Below are 25,450 nucleotides of genomic sequence, written 5' to 3'. Positions count from 1 at the left end.
ACTTACTTTAACATGTATGTACTCCATTCACAGCTGCTCGGGTGAGAAAGCTATGCTAGCCAATCTTACATGGTTCACTAACAATGCAGCAGGCCTCCCTCCTCTTTCATAGCATACCTTAGGCCTGAGAGGACAATGTAAGATGTCATTCACCTGAGGATCTGTAATTTATAATCCTTAATTCTGGGAGACCTATGAGAGAGAACAGATTCTGAAATCCTTACTCCGACCTCTGCAGAATGGTCCAGTGGACAACACCCAGTCAGCCAGCACAAAGGAAACTACTAAGTTCAACTAGAACGAGACATCCTAGAACCTAAGCAGTCAGGTAGTTAGACCACACTACGGAGTGTGCTTTAGAAATTTAGAGATGCTTATGATAAACTTTACCCAAAGCATATGATTAGTATTTACTTCTTCATTAAAAAGGTTCCCAAAGCCACTTCCAGCTCTCCGATGACAAGATTCTCCAGACATCAAAATAACTGCAACAAAGTATTTTAACAGCCTGAACACTTTGGTAAGACCACAGATGGAGAGAGAACGACAGGAAAAAACCTTTAAGTTTCATTACAAAAATCACTAACAAGGGCTGGAGAGATGGCTTAGCGGTTAAGCGCTTGCCTGTGAAGCCTAAGGACCCTGGTTCGAGGCTCAATTCCCAAGGACTCACGTTAGCCAGAAGCACAAGGGGGAGCACGCGTCTGGAGTTTGTTTCCAGTGGCGCCCATTCTCTCTTTTGCTTTCACTCTCAAATAAATAAATTAATTAAAAAAATCACTAACATAGCACACCTCAGCCTTTTGGCTAAGATCAAGTGTAAAACTGCTTACATATTACTGAGCACACAACTGATGTTACGTGTTCATTCATCCCACAAGATGCCTAATAAAATCAAAACCTATCTGGACACAATGCTGTTAACTGTACCATTATTTGTAACCACCACATATTGTAACCAGGGCTGGAGAGATGGCTTAGCAATTAAAGTGCTTGTCTGCAAAGCCAAAGGACCTTGGTTCAATACTCTAGGACCCAAGTAAGCCAGATACACAGGTAGCACATGCATCTGGAGTTCATTTGCTGTGGTTGGAGGCCCTGGCATGCCCATATTCTCTCCCTCCTCCCTTCTCTCACTCCAAAACATAAAATTTAAAAATATATATACTGTAACTAATTTACACAGGATACTGCCTGCATTCACTGTGACACACCCACAGATGGAATACACTATGAAACTATCAAAAAATAATAAAGGTAGCGGGTATGGTGGTACACACCTTTAATCCCAGCACTTGGGAGGCAGAAATAGGATCACTGAGAGTTTGAGGCCACATTGAGAACACACAGTGAATTCCAGGTCAGCCTGGGCTACAGTGAGACCCTACCTTGGGGGGGGGGGGGGCGGGGTGGCCCAGCACATCTTTAATCCCAGAATTTGGGAAGCAGAGTTAGGAGGATCACAGGGAGTTCAAGGACACCATGAGACTACACAGTGAATTCCAGGTCAGCCTGAGCTAGGAAAAAAACAAAAAACAAAAAACAAAACCAGAAACCAAAAGAAACAGGAAGAATAAACAAGAAATTAAGCTGGTGTCTACAGGGAGGAGAATGCGTGGGAGGGATCAGGTGGTAACAACTCTTGGAATCACTTTCTGTTTAGTTTTAACTTAGGAACCATGTTAATGCTTTATGTATTCAAAATGTAAAATAAAAGCTGCAAGGATGAACACAAATAAATCTAACTGTATTTCAAATATATAAGTACATTAAAAAGGGAGAGTGGAAAATAGTTCATGTACTGTCAGAATATAGACAAAACTAAGTGTAAATAAGCACCTAATTCTAATTCTAAGAGGGTTTCTTATAACTGCATGGGCTACAACTCTGGAGCTCCTTTCTCTGATTGTAGATTTAGTGAATGAGCACATATGTTACAGATAATGGGAACCAGATCCTCAGCTTGAGAATCAGGAAGGAGCAGAAGCAGGCCTATGGTGTTGGACAGAATGACAGGCATCAATGTGAACTCATGGTTACACACAAGTACATAGACATCAACAGTTCTAGGTGTGCCTTTCTATTCATACTTCTTAGCTCTTTCTTCAGACAGCTCCTAGGTTTAAAAAATGGCTACCTTTTATTTATTTGTGTATGCATATGTGTGTGTGAGAATGTGGATGGAGTGTATGCATGGACACCCTCATGCCATGGTGCGTGTGTGGAGGTCAGAGGACAACTTGGGTGTCCTCCTCCCCTTCTACCATTTGAAACAGGATCTCTTTTACCCCTGCTGCTTGTGGCTTCCAGAGAATCCTGGCTTTACCTCCCACTGCTGTGAGCACACTGGGATTACAGACACTGCATCAGGCTTTATGTGGGTGAAGAGGAGTATCAAACTCAGATAGTCAGGCTTGCTTGCTTGCTTGCTATCTCCCCAGTGTGAGATCTTGGATTATAAACATTATTTCCAACCAAAAAGAAAGAGGGCTACTTGGAGAAATGGCTGGTTCCAAGGATGGAGCAGGCCGAGCACAAGATGAGCCCAGAATATCTTGTAATGGCAGGAAGTAAGAAAAAGCACAAAAGACAATAAAGACACATCAGAATTACAGATTGTGGTACTGGAAAGCTTGCTCCATGGTTAAAGAAACTTACTTGAAAAGCCTGCCAGTGCGGGTTCAGGTCCCAAGCCATCCACATAAGCCTAATGAGAAAAACGGCACAAGTGTCTGGTGTTCGTTCATTTGCAGTGTCAAGTGCACTTGCACACACGTGTAAAAACATAAATGATAAGATTTTTTAATATTTTATTTGCTAGCAGGGAGCTATACAGAGAGAGAGAGAGAGAGAGAGAGAGAATGTGAGCACTAGACCCTCTAGCCACCCTGAGACCACACAGTGAATTCCAGCTCGGTCTGGGTTAGAGAGAGAACCTACCTCAAGGGAAAAAAAAAAAAAAAGCTGAAAATAAACAACAAGGTTAAATTACTGATGTAAAACAAGAACCCCTGTAAGCCTGGCACTAACTGGCCTTCCGCCATGGATGAAGAACTAGTTTAGCAAAACTATTCCCACATACTAATAACTATCACCCATGTGACCTTAGTTTCCTTCGCAGGCTCAAGACCTGGTACTGCTGGACCTTGTGAGGTCCTTCAGAGATGAGAAATAGGAGTGTGAACTTTTGTTCCAACAGGTTAATGTAAAACTTCAGTTTTGGAGATTTAACTCTCCAATAACTAATGAGGACTATTTCTTTATCAAACCCAGGGCCTTGCATATACTAAACACATGCTCTACAAATTGAGCTACATGCTCAGCCTAAGATCCATTTCTAATAGAACAAACTAAAGTTAAAATAATTATTTTTTAAAAGAACACCAAATTAAACATGGCAAACCAACTTCTTGCCTCCTCTAACTAAAGTCTTACTAAATTACGAAATTGAAAATAAAAGAAAAAACGAACCCACACCCACAAGATAAACAGAACAAGTAAGGCCATCAAAGCAAACAAAAGATTATAGCAGGGCCTGGAGGTCATGAAGAAATCTAAGACAGTACAGTAATCTTAGCACAGAGGAAGCTGCAGCAGAAAAGAATGGAGAAGAGGCTCTAGACACAGTGGGCAGCAAGGGTTCAAAGGACGACTAAGTCAGGAGACATCCTGCATGCCAAATTCAGAACATTAGTGAACAACTGGACAACTCCCAGGGAAGAAGACTGAAAAATGGATGCATCTGGGCTCTGGAGAGAGATGGTTTCGCAGTTAAGGCACTTACCTGTAAAGCCTAAGGACCCACGTTCAACTCTCCAGATCCCATGTTATCCAGATGCACAAAGTGAGGCATGTACGCAACATGGCACACGTATCTGGGGTTTGATTTCAGTGACTGTAGGCCCTGGCACACCAATTCTCTCTTGCTCTAGCTCTCTCTCATTTAAAAAAAAAAAAAAAAGGCCAGGCATGGTGACTACATAGTGAATTCCAGGTCAGCCTGGGCTAGAGTGAGACTCTAGCTTGAGAAACAAAAACAGTAACAAAAAGGGGGGGGGGGCAGTCTCAAAAAAAAAAAAAAAAAAGCATGTACTCCATACTCCACAGACTTCTGAGTGTCTTCTTTTTTTTTTTTTTTTTTTGTGGTAGGGTCTCACTCTGGCTCAGGCTGACCTGGAATTCACTATGGAGTCTCAGGGTGCACTCGAACTCACGGCGATCCTCCTACCTCTGCCTCCCGAGTGCTGGGATTAAAGGCGTGCACCACCACGCCCGGCCTGAGTGTCTTCTTAAAATGAAGATGATGAGGGGACTGGAGAGATGGCTTAGTGGTTAAGGTGCTTGCCTACAAAGGCAAAGGACCTCAGTTCATTCCCCAGAACCCATATAAGCCAGATGCACAAGGGGGCACATGTGTCTGGAGTTCATTTGCAGTGGCTGGAGGACCTGGCACACCCCTTTTCTCTTTCTCTCCCTCTCAAATAAAAATAAACTTATAAAAAAACAAAACATGACCTGCCACTCTCCCCACAGGGAAGCCCCTCGAGACAGGCCCCACCATCTACAGAGCTGTAACAGTGCTTGCCTCCTGAATGACAAGAAGGGGGGGGGGTGGCTCAGCAGTAAGAGCGCTATGCAAGCATGAGAACCTGAGTTACAGGGAAATCACTGGGGCTCACGGGTCAGCCAGTCCAAGCAGAAAACAGTGAGTACCAGGTTTAGTGGCAAACTCCATCTCAGGGGAAGTTAGACAGAAAAGCAACAGAGGAAGACACAGCACATCCTCTTCTGGCCTCTGCACAGGTATGTATGCACAGAACACATATGCACACAGGAAGGGAGGGAGGGAAGAAGAAAGGAAGGAAGGAGACAGAGAAACAGAAAGAAACAAAAGACAAGGACAAAAGGTATCTGTAAAGAAAACCTAAAATTTAAGAGAGAATCATTTTTAAAAAGAAAAGGAAGGCTGAGAACGTAACTCAGTAGTAACATGCACAAGGCCATGGGTTTAAGCTGCAGCACCCAGAGAGAGAGAGAGAGCGGAAGGAGGTAGGGAGGGAGGGAACCTGGAGGAAATAAATACCACTTAGGGAACATAGAAAAACTTCAAACTCTAAGCCCTATAATGAGGAAGATAGTATAAAACAACAGCAACAGGATTTTGTAAAAAGAATGAGAAAGCTCTTGAAAATTAAAAATACGATGATCAAAATTCAACAGGATAGAAAAAAACTTCAAAGAAATATTCCAGAAACAAAACCAAAAGTAAAGTAATAAAAAGATAAAATAGGGGCTGAAAAGATGGCTTAGCGGTTAAGGCATTTGCCTGCAAAGCCAAAAGATCCCAGTTCAATTCTCCAGGACGCACATAAATCAGATGCACAAGGGGGCACATGCATCTGGAGTTTGTTAACAGTGGCTGGAGGCCGTAGTACACCCATTCTCTCTCAAGTAAATAAAAAAATAAAATATATTAAAAAAAAATTTTTTTAAAGATAAAATAATCAGAGGTTCCAGTTACCTAACATTCTGAGTCCCAGAGAAAAAAGGGAGTGTAAGTTTAGGAGAATTAGCATGACAAACTTGTAACACGTACAGGAAAAAAAAAAATGGGGAGCTGGAGGGATGGCTTAGTGTTTAAGGCATTTGCCTACAAAGCCAAAGGACCTCAGTTCAATTCCCCAGGACCCACATAAGCCAGATGCACAAGGGGAGGCACATGCATCTGGAGTTTGTTTGCTGTGGTTGGAGGCCCTGGCACACCCATTCTCTCTCTCCCTCTCTCTAATAAGTAAATAAAAATAAAAATTAAATTAAAAAAAAACTCATGTGACTTAAGGATGAGAGGTTTAAAAAGCTTCCCGAGTATGCATCAAAACAAAAGTATACAAACCAAAACATGTCATTTTAAAATTTCAGAATGTCAAGAATAAAAACAAAATCCTAAAGGTCCAAAAAAAAAAAAAGAACAAGATATATGAAAAATATGCCCCGAAAGGCGTCAGGTTTTTTAATAGCAACAAGCCTAAAGGAACAACACCTTTATAACTCTGGGAGGTTTCTTCCCTAATATTTCATGTACAGTCAGCCAAGCAAACAAATCTAAAGGTTGAATAGAAATACCAGACATGTATGTGCTCAAAATTTATCTTCCCTGGATGATAGACTGTACAAAGAACACAAAGACAATGGCACAGGACCCAGGAAATGGGAGAGCTAACAGGGAAAGGAAACCACAGGATAAACCTGTCCCTTAAGCCTAAAAACAATTTTTTTTCAAAGGGGTGCACAGGAGAGAGAGTTCTGAAAAGGAGGCCTTCATAAAGAAGTACAGCTTGAAGCCGGGCATGGTGGCGCACACCTTTAATCCCAGCACTCGGGAGGCAGAGGTAGGAGGATTGCCGTGAGTTCAAGCCCTGAGACTACATAGTGGATTCCAGGTCAGCCTGAGCTACAGTGAAAAAACAGGAACATTTTACCTAATCTGGTGAAGTGGCTAAAAAAAAAAAAAAAAAGCATCAAACACCACTGATGGATCTATAAGAACTTTTAGGAGAAAATATGTCTAAAGTACACTAACTAATTTTTTAAAAGGTAATGATTAAGGAAAATAAAATGCTGGACAAGAAACAAAAATAATCCCCACATTAACCTTATAGTCTACTTATTACAGGAAATGAAGAGAGAAAACAACAGGCAAGAGCAGGGCAAGTGTTAACACCCTCATCTGCCTCAGAAAAGAGCAAGAAATAAAGCCTCAAGGTAGTCAATTAGGATCCCTATATTCTTACAAGTATGAAGGTAAAATGATATCTGGGCAGCAGGACTGAGAGCAGAGGAAATGCAGACACTGCTGTTCTGTTCTAAGCCCTTTGATCTTATAAATTAGCTATGCATATGTATTACATTTCTGAAAACAGGAATTAATCCTTAAAAGGTGTAAGAGTATCAACTAATTAAATTGCTCCAGCCATTTTTTTAAATTAAAAATAAAAAGTCAGGGTTGGAGGTGCAGCCAGTGACAGAACTGCTTGCCTAGTGTATACAAGCCGGGAGGTTTGATCCTAAGCACTGCAAGGGGGGGAGAGGGGTAAAAAATAAAAACAAAACCCTAACATCTATTACAAGGCATAACAATTCAAACAGAAGTTCATGATTTGGGGACAGTTCCCTTCTGAATTCCCTATACTTTTAGGCTAATTTGTAGCACTAATGATATTTGTCCTCTCCTAGCAAATGTCATTTTGAAGCTGGCCAAAATCTGTCATCTAATGGTAACAGATTCAGATACCTACAGAGTTGGGAAAGAAAGGGCATCTGGTCCTGCTGACTTCCCACACAGGGGCAAATTCTGACACGTAAGGCTGGTCACCCCTTATACTGGTTCAAGTATGTTTATCTATTTTTAAGTGGATTTCTGGAATGTTTTCAACATTATATAGAACAAAACAGTATGTATGAAACAACATTCTGCAAAAACTGTAATACACTGAACAAATTTGTTACTATTCCTTACTTAAGACTTGTTCAAACCTATTTTTGTAGACAGTCATCTATCTGTCTATATCTCCTCTACCAGTCTTCAGCTTAAACACTGGACTGTGCCTCCCAATGCGGGAGGGGTGGGGGCAGGAGGATTACAAAGACTAAAGCCAAAGCAGCCTACTACAGCAGAGTCAAAATGGAACACTTCTGCCTTTGGGAAGAAAAGGAACACAAATGGCTACATGGAAGCTACCAGCAGTTCTAGTTTCAAAAATAACTTCCCTATGAAGATGGTTATGTACAGAATGAAAATAAAAACCATGAATCACTGAAGAAAAAGTCTGGCATCTAATGTTTGCATTTATTTGATATAGCAGGATCTGATGCTTCTGCCAACAATCTACGCTGGCAAATACAGTTAACAGTGGAGGTACTTCAAAGAGTGTGAATGAAGTAAACAGTAAATGTGACACTGACTGACAACAGCAAGTTGTTTCCATTGGAATATAAGGAAAGACTCATTACATTTTAAGGGAGCATTCCCTCTTGTAAGTATGTAGAATAAATACGAGGTTTAGAGACCCCTTAATATCAGACTCTCCTCAGAGGACAACAGACTTTATACCTGCATTTTGCATTTCTTTCTGGTTTCTTATAAGCAATATAAGAAAAGTTAGGGCTAATGTACAAAGTGGAAAAAATTTCCATATTTACATTCACTGGTAGGCTGGGAAACATTATTCTTTAGCTGCACAGAAACAGAAAGAAAAACACACTGAGCATGCACTTAAACACTTTCTAAAAACTTACATGCTATCTTACAAAAGGATCACTTGCAAACTCCAAAAGCATTAATTTCTTTCTTTCTTTGTTTGTATTTCACCATAGGGTCTCACTCTAGTCCAGGCTGACCTGGAATTCACTATGTGGTAGTCTCAGGGTGATCTCGAACTCATGGCAATCCACCTACCTCTGCCTCCCAAGTACTGGGATTAAAGGCATGTGCAACCACACCTGGCAATTTCTTTATTTTTTGAAAGATTCTTTAATTATTTAACAAAAAAACAAGAGTTGACCATTTTTTATGCAACAAATCTGACCCACAATTACAAAGAAAATTCTATTAAATATTTTTAAAATCTTAAAAAAGTATTTTTAAATATTTTTATTTATTTGCAAACAGAGAGGTAAGAGAATGAGATAGAAAGAAAATGGACATGCCAGGGCCTCCAGCAACTGCAAACAAACTCTAGACACATGCTCCACTGTGTATCTGCTGGGAAATCGAACCTGGGTTAGGCTTTGCAGACAAACACCTTAACCACTTAACCAAAAAGTATTTTTTAAACTTTATTTGAAGGGGGAGGCAGATAGGGAGAATGAGTGCACAAGGGCCTCCAGTCACTCAATAAACGAACTCCAGATATGTGCAACCACCTTGCATCTGGCTTTTATGTGGCCAGTAGGGAAATGAACTGGGGTACCTGGGCTTTACAGGCAAGAGCCTTAACTGCTAAGCATCTCGCCAGCCCCCAAAAAGTATTTTTAATGAGGCTCTAAAGCAACCATACATAAACAAAATACTGAACACCAATAAATGAAGCAAATGCACTCAAGCCCTCAGATTTAGTGCTCATGCTTGAGTGTGGCGCTCTGGCACTCAGGAGCTCCACTCAGGAGCTGTGGCGCAGTTTCTCGAAAATGCTAAAGTAGGCTCATTACTAGCATCCAAAATAATCCACAAGGAGACTTAACTTCAATTACATCAAACATAATTTTACTACATGAAACCAAAGTTCCAGGGGTGGGCTAGAGAGATGGCTTAGTGGTTAAGGGAGCTTGCCTGTGAAGCCTAAGAACGCTTGTTCAAATCTCCAGACCCCATGTATAGCCAGACTCAAAAGTGATGCAAGCGTACAATGTTGCACAAGTGCATAAGGGAACACATGCACCGGATGAAAGACCATGGCACACCCATTCTCTCTGCCTCTGTCTCTTCCCCCTCTAAAATAATGTTTTAGGGGCTAGAGAGATGACTCAGTAGTTAAAGGCACTTGCTTGCAAAGGCTAATGGCCTGAGTTCCTCCCAGGTTAGATTCTCCAGTACCCATGCAAAGCCAGATGCACAAGTGACACATGTGTCTGAAGCTCTTCTACAATTACAGGAGGTCCTAGAGTGTCCTATTCGCTCTCTCCTCTCTCTCAAATAAATAAAATTTTAAATTCTCTCTCAACATAGTATAAGTTCCAATGGCATCTAAGTTAGCTAATTTTTTTTTTTTTTTTTTTTTTTGGTTTTTTGAGGTAGGGTCTCACTCTGGTCCAGGCTGACCTGGAATTAACTCCATAGTCTCAGGGTGGCCTTGAACTCACAGCAATCCTCCTACCTCTGCCTCCCGAGTGCTGGGATTAAAGGTGTGCGCCACCACGCCCGGCTAAGTTAGTCAATTTTTAAAATACCTAATAGAGTACAGTTTCCCAACATGTTAACTATTGTTTATCAGAGGGAAGCATTTTATCACAGAAACTTGTTTCCTAGGAATTTCAACTTGATCTGCAAAAACTTTGATCAAAATACTGACATTCCAGCCAAGTGTGAAGGTTTACACCTTCTAGCGACTTGGAAGATGAAGCAGGAAGAGTGCTACAAGCTCAAGGCCAGACACAAGGAGACCTTGTCTCAAAACCAGTAAATAGAGCTGGAGAGATGGCTTAGCGGTTAAGGCACTTGCCTGCAAAGCCCAAGAACCCAGGTTCAAGTCCCCAGAATAGCATACATCTGGAGTTTGTTTGCAGTGGCTAGAGGCCCTGGCATGCCCATTGTCTCTCTCTGCCTTCTTCTCTCAAATAAATCAATAAATAAGAGCTGGAGAGATGACTAAGTAGTTAAAAGCACTCCCTGTGCAGACACAAGGGCCTGAGATCCCTGGCGTTTGATCCACAGGACCCACATCAACGACTCACGGTGGCTAAGTTCAACTACAACCGCAGTCCTGTAGAGGAGCAGAGAGCTGAGAATCCCTGGGACTGGAACTCCACAGTCCCCCCCCCCCATACACCACCCCCGCCCCAGCCCCACAAGCTCCAGGATCTGGAAGAGACTCCAGCTCAGTAAGACCAGGCAAAAGAGCAAAGCACAGGACTAGACATTCCTGCTCTGGTCACAGCAAACACCCTTCCCTGCAGAGGTAACCACACGGGGCCCCTGCATGGGTATATACATATTCATACAACACACACACACACTGATAAGTCAATCAAAAATAAACCCTCAGCTTGGTCAGCAAGGACAAATAAGCTAAACAGTAAGTGTACCATCTTACAACTAGTTAACTAAACCTGAGGGACAGGACAGGCTCTCCCTAGTGATGAGACAATATAAGAACAGTCCCTAATATGAAATCCTCAGGGCCAGTCAAGGACAAGCAGGCAAGCAGATTTCTACAAGGAGGGCTATCTTAAACTCAGCTAGAACAAAGAAAGTGTAACAAGACAGCTACTCAAGACTGGGAAATAGCTCACTGATAGAGCTACTCCATCCTAAAACAGTGTGCCAAATTCCAGATAAATTCTGCTGGGTTATAATCTCTTTTAAAAGATATGTACTGGGCCGGGCGGGCATGGCGGTGCACGCCTTTAAACCCAGCCCTCAGGAGGCGGCATGTAAGAGGATGGCTGAGAGTTGAGGCCACCCTCAGATTACACAGTGAGTTCCAGGTCAGCCTAAGCCAGAGTGAGACCCTACTTCAAAAAACAAACAAAAAAAAAGAATCTGGGGGCTGGAGAGATGGCTTAGTGGTTAAGCACTGGCCTGTGAAGACTAAGGACCCTGGATCGAGGCTCGATTCCCCAGGACCCACGTTAGCCAGATGCACAAGGGGGCGCACGCGTCTGGAGTTCGTTTGCAGTGGCTGGAAGCCCTGGAGTGCTCATTCGCACTCTTTCCCTCCCCCTAATTAATAAATAAAAGTAAAATCTTTAAAAAAAAAAAAAAAGATATGCACTGATTTACCTTAACAATAAACACTCAAGTCCTTTCTCAAAGAATTTTGTGAAATTAAATTAGCTACAGTTTATTGGTTGTGAAGTATACAGCCAACACAAATGGACAATCGAAAATTTCATTTTTTTTTTAAATGTCCAAGTATAATTTCAACAATAGTTTCTTTTTTGTGGTTGTCTTTTTTTGTTTGATTTTTTTTTTTTGAGGTAGGGTCTTGCTCTAGCCCACACTGACCTGGAATTCACAGCGATCCTCCTACCTCCTAGGATTAAAGGCATGCGCCACCATGCCTGGCTTCAACAGTAATTTTAAGATCTGAAACTGCCTTCCTAAATTCATCTGGAGGTTGCACATCTGTAAACAGCACACACATACACTTTTCAGTATATCTGGTGAAGAGGGGCAAATCTCTTTTAAGCCTTACAATCTAAAGAGTATAATTAACTTTCACAGGAAATGTGATTGGAAAAGCTTAGAATATATCTAAATGCAACCAACATAGTATATTGCCTAAAAACAGATTTCAATAACCTCTGGAACTATCAAGAGTTAAGAGATTCCATACCTTAAGAATTCTCGGGCTGGAAAGATGGCTTAGCGGTTAAGCACTTGCCTGTGAAGCCTAAGGACCCCGGTTCGAGACTCAGTTCCCCAGGACCCACATTAGCCAGATGCACAAGGGGGTGCATGCATCTGGAGTTCATTTGCAGTGGCTAGAGACCCTGGTGCGCCCATTCTCTCTTCTCCCTCCCCCTCCTCCCCTCCCTGCTTCATTCTCTCTGTCTGTTGCTCTCAAATAAGTAAATAAAAATAAAAAATATTTAAAAAAAAAAAAAAAAGGATTCTCTCCTTCTCACCTCCAAGGATCTCCTCTGCCAGAGGTAAAATGACAACAAGGGGCAGGGGCAAGCACTGAAACACATTTATAAAGTACCTAAAAGCCAACTGTACTGCACCCACACCTACACTGAAAAGGCTGGTTTGTTATGTCTACATCGTGAATGTCACCCTACCAAAAAAGAAAAAAAAAAGATAGAGCTGAGCATGATGAAGCTGGCGTTCAGAATAGTTTTCTTCCTGCGTACATTGCCAGTCCTTTGTGCTAACTTGGTAGCACTTAATCAGTAAGTTGGGTCATGGGAGCCAAACACTAAGCTTTAAAATGATGGATTTTTAAGATTTAGAATTTAGAATCTATTCGCATGTCAAAACTCTCCAAGGAATTAATCATGTTTCCAAACATTTTAAGTCCTCTAAATTATCAAACCCCATGTTACTGAATGGCAAAACGAATCCCCTGCTTTTTACAAGTTAAAAGCTTGAGTGATATTTGAGTTTAAGCTTGGGCTATCTTTAATACCACTAAGCATCTTAAGCAACTCCTAACCTTTGTCTCAGTTTCATAATCTATGAAACAGGAAAAACTACAAGGATGAGGAGTTAATTAAATTAGTCAGGATTAAATGCTAGCAAACTGCTTTGAAGTCACTTTATGTTGTTCTCGGTCTCCTCCCACTCAGAAACTAACAGAAGAGAAAACATCTGGAGTTACTATAGATAATAACATCTGCAGACTCACAGTAGTTAAAAGATGATTTATATTTACAAGTTTCTAAGCCAAAGTTCATTCAACAACCCCCAAAGATGTCAAAAAAATGATCACAATGTACATATTTTAGGGGACTACCCTTTTAGTCTCAAATATATCTGTGCTTAACTACATTCTCAAATACAACTGTTACACAGAAATCTCAGCATCTTGAGAGGTCTTGGCACAAGACAAACTTAGGTAAGATGAACAAGCTGCTGCTGTAGTTAATACTAGTCTAAACTATTCTAAACTGTCAATCAAGGTAAGCTTCAGCACAAGTACACTCTCCAAGAGGTACCAGCCCCCACTGGGAGTCTAGCACAGAACTTCCTCAGAAGCCATCTGCCCAGGAAACCTGCTCTATCACAACACCTAGAGCATTTGCTCTCCTACCTGAAGAGGGTATGAATAAACACAAACACCACACCAGAATGCACAGTAGAGACTTCCTACCCAATCTATTCTCATGCACAGGTGGAACATGGCTGGAAGTAGGCTTGAAACTGCAGTGTAATCAGACTTTCCCCCCCCACACACACACACAGAAGATATATAAAACAAGAAGGAAGGAAATGCTTAAGAAGGAAAAAAAAAAAAAAACCTAATCGTTAATAAATATTGTATTAAATTGTCATGAAGGAGCTCTTTTTTAATAAATGGACATGTAAAAACAAAAAAAGAAAAAAAAACAGGTTAAGAGAAAATGTATACATAAAGTATTTCCTGACGGAAGAGGACTGGAGCTTTACAACGGGGATTTAAGTCAGTCAGGTACAAAGTGCTAATTGGTCTTCCTGCTCTACAAATAAAACTGCTCATACTTCTAAACCTAGTTTGGAGGTTTCAAAACAATTCTTTTCTATTCCAGTATAGAATGAAATCATATAAATTTCAATAAAGAAAAATCAGGATGTTTAAGATCTTATGGCTAATAATATCAAAGCAAAGAATGATGAAAATTATGTTGGAAATAAGTGAGTAATAGGAAAGCAAATCAGAGAGAATTCTTCCTTCAACCTGCTGTCTCTTAAGACCACTTAGACCATGAGGAGTGTTCTCTATACACTCAGCATCCTACTTGGGAACTCACTTCTGGTCACTGTAGTGAAATGTTCAGCCCAATCCTTACCTGCAGCTTTTGCAAATAACACACAGAGCTTCCACATCCACTACCAATTACTTAAAGATTGCAGGAAAGGGTTGAGGCTGCTTAAAGGTGGGGAGGAGAATACAGCTCAAGTATCCAGAAAGACAATTCTACTTAACTTAGGCTTCACAAACATTACAAAAGAATTTAAATTCCTTAGAAAAGTACACAAAGAGGGCTGGAGAGATGGCTTAGTAGTTAAATGCTTGCCTGTGAAGCCTGACTCCGGAGTCTCAAGTCCCACAGGATCCCTGTTAGCCAGATGCCCAAAGGGGTGCACGCATCTGGAGTTTATTTGCAGTAGCTGGAGACCCTGGTGTGTCCATTCTCTATCTCTATCTACCTCTTTCTCTGTCACTCTCAAACAAATAAAAATGAACAAAAATTTTTTTTAAATTGAGGGCTGGAGAGATGGCGTAGCGGCTAAGCGCTTGCCAGTGAAGCCTAAGGACCCCGGTTCCAGGCTCGATTCCCCACGACCCACCTTAGCCAGATGCCCAAGGGGGTGCACGCATCTGGAGTTCATTTGCAGTGACTGGAGGCCCTGGTGCGCCCATTCTCTCTCTCTGTCTGTCTGTCTGTCTTTCTCTCTATACCTGTCACTCTCAAATAAATACAAATAAACAAAAAAAATATATTTTAAAAAGAAAAGTACACAAAGAGCCGGGTGTGGTGGCACATGCCTTTAATCACAGCACTCGGGAGGCAGAGCTAGAAGGATGGCCATGAGTTCGAGGCCACCCTGAGACTACATAGTGAATTCGAGGTCAGCCTGAGCTAGAGTGAGACCCTACAGTGAAAAACAAAAAAGAAAGAAAGAAAGGAAGAAAGAAAGACAAAAGTACACAAAGAATACTAATCCTCAGAACTAATGTGAAAAAATGTATCACCTGTCCACTGATTTAAACTAGCATGTCCATCTGCACATCTATAAATATACGGTGAGAACAACACAAATTCATTGTGGCAACATTATAAATGTTCGCTTGCTCACAATCCATTATTTATTAAAACAATGGGGAGTAAGGACTGCTAAGCATCTGGAAAGTAAATTTACTTAATGCACATTTATTTTTCAACCTGAAGTTAGAGCTCCTTCCAGTTATGATCCAGGCAGAAAGAAGGTCACTCATTAGGCAGATATCTAACCCAGTGGTCCGTCACAGGGTGGGCTCTCAAATATACCACAGAATTAGGTAGAAATAGCAAATGCATTTTACCTTATGAACAAAGTAACTGATCCTGTTTAAAAAAAAAAAAATTGTCCCAGCCAGGCACGCCTTTAATCCCAGCACTTGGGAGGCAGAGGCAGGAGGATCCTGTGAGTTCAAGGCCACCACCCTGACACTGTAGAGTAAATTCCAGGTCAGCCTGAGCTAGAGGGAGACTCTACATCAAAAAACCAAAAAATAAAATAAAATAAAATTAGTCCCCTAAGCAAGCTAAACTCTTTTATTTTTTGATTTTTCCAGATAGGGTTTCACTCTAACCCATGCTGACCTGGAATTCAGTATGTAGACTCAGGGTGGCCTCAAACTCACAACAATCCTACCTCTGCCTCCCAAGTGTTGGGATACAGGCATGTACCACCACGACTGGCTAAACTCTTTAATGTAGGCTGAGAGAAACAGGTCACAAAATTACATATCACTCCACTAAGGTGATTTCTTAACCTGTATCACAGGCGGATCAGTCCATTACAAATTTATGGCCACCAAGAACCAATAACCAGCACTTCATCCTACTAAATGGATCTTTGGGGGGGGGGGGATAATTCCAACTGCAGAGCACTGACCTGATCTACACTTACTTCTCGTGGGTAAAGTAATGTACTGGACACTTTTTTTATTAATTAGTTTTGTACTCAGCAAATATAGTCAATTGATACCATTATTAGGCTCATCCATGACCTACCTCCTCCCCTTAGCCCCTCCTCGTTTAGGTATATGGGTCATGCATTCTGGAGTGTACTGGACACTTAAAGAGGTGCTCTCAGCTCTGTGAAGAATTAATCAGGGAAAACTTCTCAAGCCTTCCCTACTAAAGTAGCTCTTCCTTCACCAGCTGCTTAACCTAAACCCTCAAATTCAAGTGTTTGGTTGGTCAGCTTTCCTAAATTGTTACAGCAGTTGTGTTTAGGAGTTAAAGAAAAAAAGCATTTCCTATTTTCCCTGAGCAAGAGAGATGGCTTAGTAGTTAAGAAAGACACTTGCCTGCAAAGCCAAAGGACCCAAGTTCAATTCCCCAAGATGCCAGATGCACAAGGTGGCACCATGTGTCTGGAGTTCCTTTGCAGTGGCTGCTGGTATGCCCATTCTCATCACCCCCCTGCCTCTTTCTGACAAATAAATAAATAAAATATTAAAAAGGATGTTTTCCTGGATATATATCTGCAGAAGGATGAAAATAGATTTTTCTCTCTTGCCATACACAAGAATTAAGTCCAAATGGATTAAAGACCTTAACATCAGACCTGAAACTCTGAAACTGCTACAGGAAAAAGTAGGGAAAACCCTCCAACATATTGGTCTTGGCAAAGACTTTCTGAATACAACCCCAATTGCTCAGGCAATAAAACCACAGATTAATCACTGGGACCTCATGAAATTACAAAGATTTTGCACTGCAAAGGACACAGTGAATAAAGCAAAGAGGCAACCTACAGAATGGGAAAAAATCTTCGCCAGCTATATATCTGATAGAGGATTAATATCTAGGATATACAAAGAACTCAAAAAGTTAAATAATAAGGAATCAAACAAGCCAATCAAAAAATGGGCTATGGAGCTATATAGAGCATTCTCAAAGGAAGAAATACGAATGGCATATAAGCATCTAAAAAAATGTTCTACGTCACTAGTCATCAGGGAAATGCAGATTAAAACTACATTGAGATTCCATCTCACTGCTATCAGATTGGCCACCATCATGAAAACAAATGATCATAAATGTTGGCGGGGATGTGGAAAAAAAGGAACCCTTCTATACTGCTGGTGGGAATGCAATCTGGTCCAGCCATTGTGGAAAACAGTGTGCAGGTTCCTAAAACAGCTAAAGATTGATCTACCATATGACCCAGCTATAGCACTCCTAGGCATATATCCAAAGGACTCATCTCATTTCCTTAGAAGTATGTGCTCAACCATGTTTATTGCTGCTCAATTTATAATAGCCGGGAAATGGAACCAGCCTAGATGTCCCTCAACTGATGAGTGGATAATGAAGATGTGGCACATTTATACAATGGCATTCTACTCAGCGGTAAAGAAAAATGAAGTTATGAAATTTGCAGAAAAATGGATGGACCTGGAATGGATTATACTAAGTGAGGTAACCCAGGCTCAGAAAGCCAAGCGCCACATGTTCTCCCTCATATGTGGATCCTAGCTACAGATGATTGGGCTTCTGCGTGAGAATGAAAATACTTAGTAGCAGAGGCCAGTAAGTTGAAAAGGAGACATAAAGGGAAGAGAAAGGAAGGGAGGAGGATACGTAATAGGTTGATATTGTATATATGTAATTACAATGATTGTAATGGGGAGGTAATATGATAGAGAATGGAATTTCAAATGGGAAAGTGTGGGGGGGGGGGAATTGCCATGGGATATATTTTGTAATCATGGAAAATGTTAATAAAAATTAAAATATATATATTAAAAAAAGGATGTTTTCCCCTGTCTTTCAGCCTTTTTGGTTACTCTTCATCTACCAAAAAATAATAATAATAATAATAAGGAATGCCCAAGCCTCCAGCTTCTGAAAATAACACCTGGTGTGTGCACAGAACGTAAAGCTGAGGAGAATACCCCAGTTTTATTTAAAACCAGAACACCATTCACAACAATTAGATCTAATAGCTTTTACCTTATTAGGAGCTGGCTATTTTCAACATTTACCTTAAACTACTACATGGATTCATCTTCTAACCAGCTAGCTTCCTGTTTCTCCTCCAAGTAGAACAGATTTAATTTTCTGAGAGCAAGGGACTATTAGACCCCATGGTTTGTTTCCTACACTAATATATTTCAAAAACTCCAAGTCTCCACAAAAACATAAATGTCGCTTGAATTAATGAATGATCTAATTTTTAATGCAATTTTGACAAGAGAAGATGTCAAAGTGTGATTTAGACCCCAGAAAGTCAGGGGTTCTTTTCCACGGGGATCTAGTAGATCAAAACTACTTTCATGAGAGCCGGGCGTGGTGGCGCACGCCTTTAATCCCAGCACTCAGGAGGCAGAGGTAGGAGGATCACCTTGAGTTCAAGGCCACCCTGAGACTACAGAGTTAATTCCAGGTCAGCCTGGACCAGAGTGAGACCCTACCTCAAAAAACAAAACAAAACAAAAAACTACTTTCATTAACAATATTAAGATAGTACTTTGCTTACTCTCAATTGCTCAAATGCATGCAATGGAGTTTTCCATTGATGCATAAAGTATGATATCAGCATACAGAAGTAGATGAAAATTCAGCTAGACAAAAGAATTAAGCTAGACAAAGAGCTGCGAAAATATATAAAAAATTGCCACTCTTTTCATTAATTTTTTTGTTTTGGAAAAAAGAATTGCTTGGGAGATGGTTCAGAGGGTAAAGTCCTTGATATACAAGCATGAGGACCTGCGTTTGGATCCCCAGCACCTAAGAAAAAGCCAAGCACACAGAAGTTATCCCAGTGCTGGGGAGGTGGAGAGCAGAGGATCCCTCAGACTTGCTGATTAGCTACTCCAGTTAAATCCCAAATTGGTGAGCTCTAGGTTAAGAAACCCTGTCTGGAAATACTCAAGAACAGCTAAGGAAGATACTTGATACCAATCTCTGGCCTCCACATGCACACATAAATGTACTAACACAAAGTTACATAAGCTATCATTTATATTGACATGTATTGACTCATTATTTGTAAATAAATACATTCTTATTTTGACTTCTCATATGGCAATATCAGTAGATAAGCTGCACAAATATTCTGGGTTATCAAAAATTTTAAGACTGTAAAGGGATTCTGGGAACCTAAAACGTATGAGGCAAGTACTATACAATTATATAATCCAACACACTTTACATGGATAAGACACTCAAATTAATTCTGAAGTATAATTACTCCTTACCCCCCTAATCTGGTTGAGTTCTACATCTCCTTGTAAAACATAATTCAGTATAAAGCTAATCTGTTAAGGGTTTCATTTAATGGGATTTAGATACTTAATTTTCAGAGTCCTTGCTATAAAAATGTTCTGACCTGTAATATATCACAAATAACGTGGACACCATATAGCAGTTTCTCAAAATCTTCACACACAAGTACCTTGTACACCCTAACACACTTGTGAAATACCGAAACTGATACTTGAAGGAAACAAGTGTTTGGCCAAGTACATATTGCAAGCTAGTAAAGTCTAGGCTGTTGGTCGTTTGCAATTTGCCTGGCTGCCTTACTGGGCTGTAACTGCAAGCTCCCAAAGAAAATGGGCAACTATGTTACTTTTATGGTCCAAGTGCCAAAACACAGATTTTCTCCCTCCTTAAGAATGTAAGCAGACTCAACACCAGTCACAGCATTGTTCAACACCACTAGCTAGCCTCCTGATTGCCCGCCAAAAAGAGTACTGAAAAATCCAAGAGCACTAGAGGCTATGAAAAAAAATTTAAAGGCCAAATGCATAACGTTCCATGATGGTGAGTTCCTTAAAGGCCCACAAGTACACCAACCATTTAATTGCTGAGACAACAGGCAAGCAAGAACAAGATCAGACTTCATACAACAACACTTGATTCTCAACACAGATGCCAGCAAGTCAAAAGGGAAGTTCCAGATGAAACAGGTTCAAATCACAGATGTGGATTAAGAAAAAAAGCCAGACTTGTGAGGCTAGCTTCAAAGGTTCCACAAATTCAAGTGACATAGAGCCACCTTTACACAGCAGTGTCAGAGGCAAACACTGTTTTGAGTCACAAAGATGTCTCCCTACCCCTTGGACAAAAATCACCTATTCCTTAGGGCTAAACATCACTAGTTTGTTTTGTTATCAGCACAAGTCTTTTGGTTATGCTCTATTTTAACTTGCTAAATTCCTCAAGAGAGGCTTCATGCTTGGCATCTCTAGTCCACCATGGAGTGGACTGACAGAGGCAAGACTGACTCATAACAGGATATCTGCCACTTGCATAATTCTTGTCTTTTTTTTTTTAAGATACATGTGTCCAGTGAAGCCATTTTTAAGTCTAATATGATTTTACTTAGAAAAAGCCACCTTTGTATCCCTGCAGTTTACTATTAGGAGCAAAAGTAATTGTCCCATTCCCAGTGAGGTATGCTTTTCCATGTGGTATTTTGGTCACTTACTTTTTTTTCTAAATCTCTCTTGAAAAAAATTTAAGTTGCAGTTATAGCCCCACAGAGGTAGCTAATATACCATCAATCGACGTGGTTTTTTGTTTTGTTCCATCTCAAGATTCCCCGTTAAAAATATATTTACATATTAGACTTAATTCACACATTTCAACATTCCCACAAAAGATCCCCAATACTGACCCAGCTAGGCACACAACTATAATCTGAAACCACCCAGAAAACGAGATAAGAGGATCGCGACTCCCAGTCTGGATGGAGCTACACACAGAGAGACTGTGCCTCACAAACCAAAAAGACTGCAAAGCTGCCCGGTGAAACCAATTAACTGCCTAATTTTTTTCCCAAAGCTTTGTGAAGAGACGGGTGTGGTGCAAGTCTTTAATCTCAGCACTTGGGAGGGGCAGAGGGAGGAGAATCACTGTGAGTTCGAGGGCACCCTGAGACTACATAGTCAGCCTAAGCTAGAGTGAGACCCCACCTCGAAAAACAACAACGACGACGACTTAAAAAAAAAAAAAGGCTTTATGAAGAAAAGAGTATACCTCTGACTTTACAAAAAAGGGTAAGCAAAACACTCAAATCCCAGAGCTGGGGATGGGGGGGGGGAACGTCTCTTCTTTGTAGTGCTACTTGTTTTTGTTTAAGATCATCATCTCCCTTTAAGGAGTACCTGTCAAAAGTGTTAACAGCATTCTCTGAACGACCTGCCCAGCCGCAACCCACCCAACAATGAGAAATTGTCACACTGCTACCTCGTACCACCGCCGTCGTTTCACACTACCACCCCAAGCTGCCCGTGACGATCTTTTTTTTAAAAAAAAAAAAAAAAAGCTAATAAACAAAGAGGAGAGCGGCGGCACCAGGGCCCTACCAGGAAGTCATAAAAGCGGGGTGGCCAGGGCGATCCTAAGTCCTCCGAGCAGACAATGCGACAGGGGGACCGCTCGGGCTTCCAGGGGGGCCACCAAGCCGGAGCGAGTCGCGCCGCGGCAGCGACTCGCAAGCCCCGCACGAACCTCACTCATCACGACTCGGGGGAACCCCAGGGCCCGTAGCAGACAGCCCAAAAGATGGTCTCCAAACAAGTCTTTTCCGAAAAGGCGAACTCGAGCGGCCCCTCCGAAGCTGCGGCCGGCTCGCGGGAGCCGAGCTCCGTAAAGGAACCCGCACAGTCTTGTTTGCAAACTTCGCTCCTCCCGGGGCCTGGGGGGTGGGGGCGGGGGGAGCTCGGGGGAGGGGGCTGTGGGGAGGAGGGGGGGAGAGCCGAGCTTCCGAGTGCCTCTCGGGGTCCGGGCAGGGGAAGAGGGGGCTTCGGGGGTTAGGCTGGGAGCCCTGCGGGGAAGGGGGGGGCCCCGCGCGCGCCCCGCAGCCCCAGACAAAGCTGTGCCCGGGAAGGAGGGAGGGAGGCCGGGCGAGCGAGCGGCGTTTTCCGCCTCCCCCCCCCACACACACACGCCCGCCCCGCAACCCCGTCCGGCCCACGGAGGAACGCGCCGCCCGGCGCCGCCACACGTGGGGCGGACACCCGGCCTCCCCCCCCCCCGCGCCCGCCCCGACCCCGCACCCGCACCCCGGGGCGCCGCGGGGCGGAGCGAGGGGCGCGGGCCCCGTCCCAGCCCGCCGCGGTCCCGCGCGCACGGCACGCCCGGCTCCCCACCCCTCGCGGGCCTCGCCGCCGCGGGCCCGGGCCGTCGGGCCGCGGGAAACAAAGGAGCCGCCGCCGCCGCCGCCGCTCCCTCCCGCCCCAGCGCCGACCCCCGTCAGCGCGCCCGCCGGCCGCCCGGCCTCCCTCCCCCGCGAGCCCGCCCGGAGTCCGCGTCGCGCGCCCGCCCGCCCGCCCGCCCGCGGCCCTCTTCGACGACGGCAGGCCCGGGCTTGAGCCGGGGCCTCGGGTACGCGGCGGCCGAGCGGGCCGGCCCCGGGGAGCCGTACTCACCGCTGCAGCACCAGGACGACGGAGAGCCGTTGGGGAACTTAGCCGAGTCCGGAGCGATGCAGACGCTGGAGCTGAGGTGCGGACACTCCATGGCGACGAGGACGGGCGGCAAGCGAGGGACCGAAGGCTCCGGGGGCCGAGGGACGCCAGAGGTTCCGTCTGGGGTCGCTCCCTTATGCCCCGGAGCTCGGCGGACACGGTGGCTCCGTCCAGAGCCTTTGCGTCAAAAGAAAGCAAAGGGCTTCCGGGCGCCGGGTTTTCCCGCCCGCCGGCTCCCGGAGTCCCGTTCCGGAGAACGTGGGGCTCCGGAATCCGGGTCTTCGCGCCCGCTCGCGGGGGGCTGAAGGCTTCCGCCTCATCGGGCCGGCCCCGCCCCCTCGCGCCGGCCCCGCCCCGCCCCGCCCCGCCCCCTGCGGCCGGGAGGGCGGGGTCCGCAGCGCGCGCGCCCGGGGCGCACCGTCCCGCCGCGCTCCGAGGGGACTTTTTCTCCCAACTCCGCGCGCCCGACGCCCTTCCCCCCCCCCCCGCCACCCCCACCCCATCCGAACCGGGCCCGGGTGGGTAACCCAGCCGGGCCAGATCAGCCCCGTTCCGCAGCGTTTCCCGCAGTCGGACGGTGGGTGCTGCGCTGGCGACAGCGAGGCTTCCAGGTTAGAAAACTCCAGCCAAGTGTGGAGAAAATGAGAAGCACCGGAGCAGACCGGAGGGAAGAAACGGGGTCCCCCGCGGGGCCCAGCGGTTGCAAGGACCCCGGAGCTGGCTTGGCTTGGGGTTGCAGGTGCGGTGTGCACCGGCTCTGAGCTCCCCACGTGGATGCTGCGTGGCTGGGGACCCGCGGAGGATGCCCACCGTCCCAGAGTTCAAACCCTGTCCCTGTCAACTCTGTGCGTTACCACGTGCACGTCGTCGGACTTTTCTCCATTCCTAAATCACCGCAGGAAGTAGAATAAAATAAGTCTGGTTTGCTGAGCAGGGACCCCCCCCCCACACACACACCCTTTACCAGGTGATTTGAAAAAAAAAAAACATGTTTACACACCCACTAATGTCTTCCAGCCAGGCACTTTGCGTGCAGTAGCTAATGCAAGACTCGCAACACCCCACCAGGTACTGTGACCGTCCCCTTCTGGCCGCGACTGCAACCTCCTGTGTCCCTTGCCAATCTGAAGACCTAGGAATCCAGCCTTCGAAGAGGTGGAGGGGAGAAGGGGCGCCTGGCACCCGGGAGAGTACGACCTCACTGGGACAATAACAAACATCATCTCAGAAGTTGGGGCTTCTGGCCGGGCGTGGTGGCGCACGCCTTTAAATCCCAGCACTCGGGAGGCAGAGGTGGGAGCATTGCTGAGTTCGAGGCCAGCCTGAGACTACATAGTGAATTCCATGTCAGCCCGAGCTAGAATAACACCCTACCAAAAAAAAAAAAAAAAGTTAGGGCTTCCAGGCCAGGTGTCATGGCGCACGCCTTTAATCTGAGCAGAACTAGGACGACCGCCGTGAGTTCGAGGCCAGCCTGAGACTACAGAGTGAATGGCAAGTCAGCCTGGGCTAGAGCGACCTCGAAAACAAAAAGTTGGGGCTTCCTGTAAAACCCAGCCTAGGAGCCGCAGAAGAGTGGCAGAAGACAGGCCGTGGGGCAGGAGGTTGGCGGGGGGAGGCTGATGTGGCAAGACTTTGGGTGGGACCAGGGGAAGGAAAAGTCAGGACATGATTAACCCGGGCCAGGCTGGGTAGCGGGTTAGATAGCTTGAGCAGGGCACCTCCCCAAGGACGGGGTCACCCGCCACCACCACCCCAAAGCCCCACCCCGTAGTCTTCTGCGGAATGGTGTCCGGTCCATCCGGGGCATTTCTGCCCCAGGGTGTTTCAGATTCCTCAGCCGATACTCCTCCCTTGCTTTATATTTAATTGCTGTTAGGGTTGTGGGAAGGGAGCTGCCTAGAATCCATGCATGTGTGGGGTTCAAATCTTAGCTCTGCCTGCGACTGCATGGCCGACCCTAGGGAGTGTTTCCAGTCTTCCTAAGCATTTTCTTCACCTATGAACCGGGAAGATTAAATATTTATCTGGAAAGGAAGAAATGAGAATTCCCACCACGTAGTAATTGCCAGATATATATATATATATATATATATATATATATATATATATATATATATATGTATATATATGTATATATATGTATATATATGTATATATATGTATATATATATATATATATATATATGGTATAAGTAACATAAGATGAGGACTGCTTCCTTAGGGAGAAGAACATGAACAATATTATCTGACCTTTGCTAACTCTCCGACCTCCTGTTTGTCTTCAAGGTCTGGCTGAACCAACCTGTTTCCCTCTGGGCACCTACCCTCCTCATTCGGTATCCACAGTCCCTCATTTAGCCTGGAACAGTTTCATACTAGTATGTGACGTGAAGTTCTTTTGACCACCCTCAGAAATTGTCTTCAAATCCCCCAGGCCTCAGTGGAAAAGGCCTTCCCTGACCCTGCTCCATGCCCAGGTCACTTCCCAGGGTGTGCAATGCCCTGTAGTAGGTAATCATTTAATGTGTGTCTCCCCTTGGAGATGCACAAGGGCAGCAAGTCAGTCGGCCTGGCTTCCTGCTGTATCTCTAACTCAGTGTGCAGAACGGGGAGGGTGTCATGTAAAAAGGTTCAGTGGATGGATGAGGGAGGAGCTATTGGTCGGCAGCGTCTCTGGAAAGAGGAGAGGGGGAAGCGGCCCCGTGGAGCCTAGATATTCCCCCCACTCCAGAGATGAACTCTAAGTTACCTTCAATTCTCAGCTTGTGACTTAAAAGGGAATGTGAAAATATCGTGTAAGGTATATTCTGCTTTAAAAAAAAAAATAAAAGAAACAACTTTTTTTTTTTTAATTAATGTCTTCTCCACTCTCAGAACAAAAGCCCCATGAA

General features: G+C 44.1%; 1 protein-coding gene and 1 long non-coding RNA gene across 7 annotated transcripts in view; one reads left to right on the top strand and one right to left on the bottom strand.

Annotated features, from left to right (window-relative positions):
• Usp3 (ubiquitin specific peptidase 3) overlaps positions 1-22,766 on the bottom strand; it is a 90,712-nt gene extending 67,946 nt beyond the window's left edge. The window contains exon 1 of one of the 6 annotated variants that reach the window (XM_045160241.1): positions 22,518-22,766. In XM_045160241.1, the coding sequence (XP_045016176.1) occupies positions 22,518-22,608 (91 nt within the window). In that variant the 5' untranslated portion in view covers positions 22,609-22,766. Of the gene's footprint in view, positions 1-2,658; positions 2,701-21,452; positions 21,531-21,597; positions 21,720-22,517 lie in introns of those variants that run through there. The other 5 variants (XM_045160245.1, XM_045160246.1, XM_045160243.1 and 2 more) reach the window with 5 other exon arrangements.
• A 300-nt stretch (positions 22,767-23,066) lies between these two features.
• LOC123464049 lies at positions 23,067-25,408 on the top strand. The gene is made up of 2 exons (XR_006639328.1): positions 23,067-23,849; positions 24,846-25,408. It is a non-coding gene; the product is annotated as an uncharacterized LOC123464049 (long non-coding RNA).
• The last annotated feature ends 42 nt before the right edge of the window (positions 25,409-25,450 follow it).

This window comes from Jaculus jaculus, chromosome 10 (assembly GCF_020740685.1).
Source record: "Jaculus jaculus isolate mJacJac1 chromosome 10, mJacJac1.mat.Y.cur, whole genome shotgun sequence".
NCBI classification, from domain to species: domain Eukaryota; kingdom Metazoa; phylum Chordata; class Mammalia; order Rodentia; family Dipodidae; genus Jaculus; species Jaculus jaculus.
This window is presented reverse-complemented; position numbering and strand designations above follow the sequence as displayed.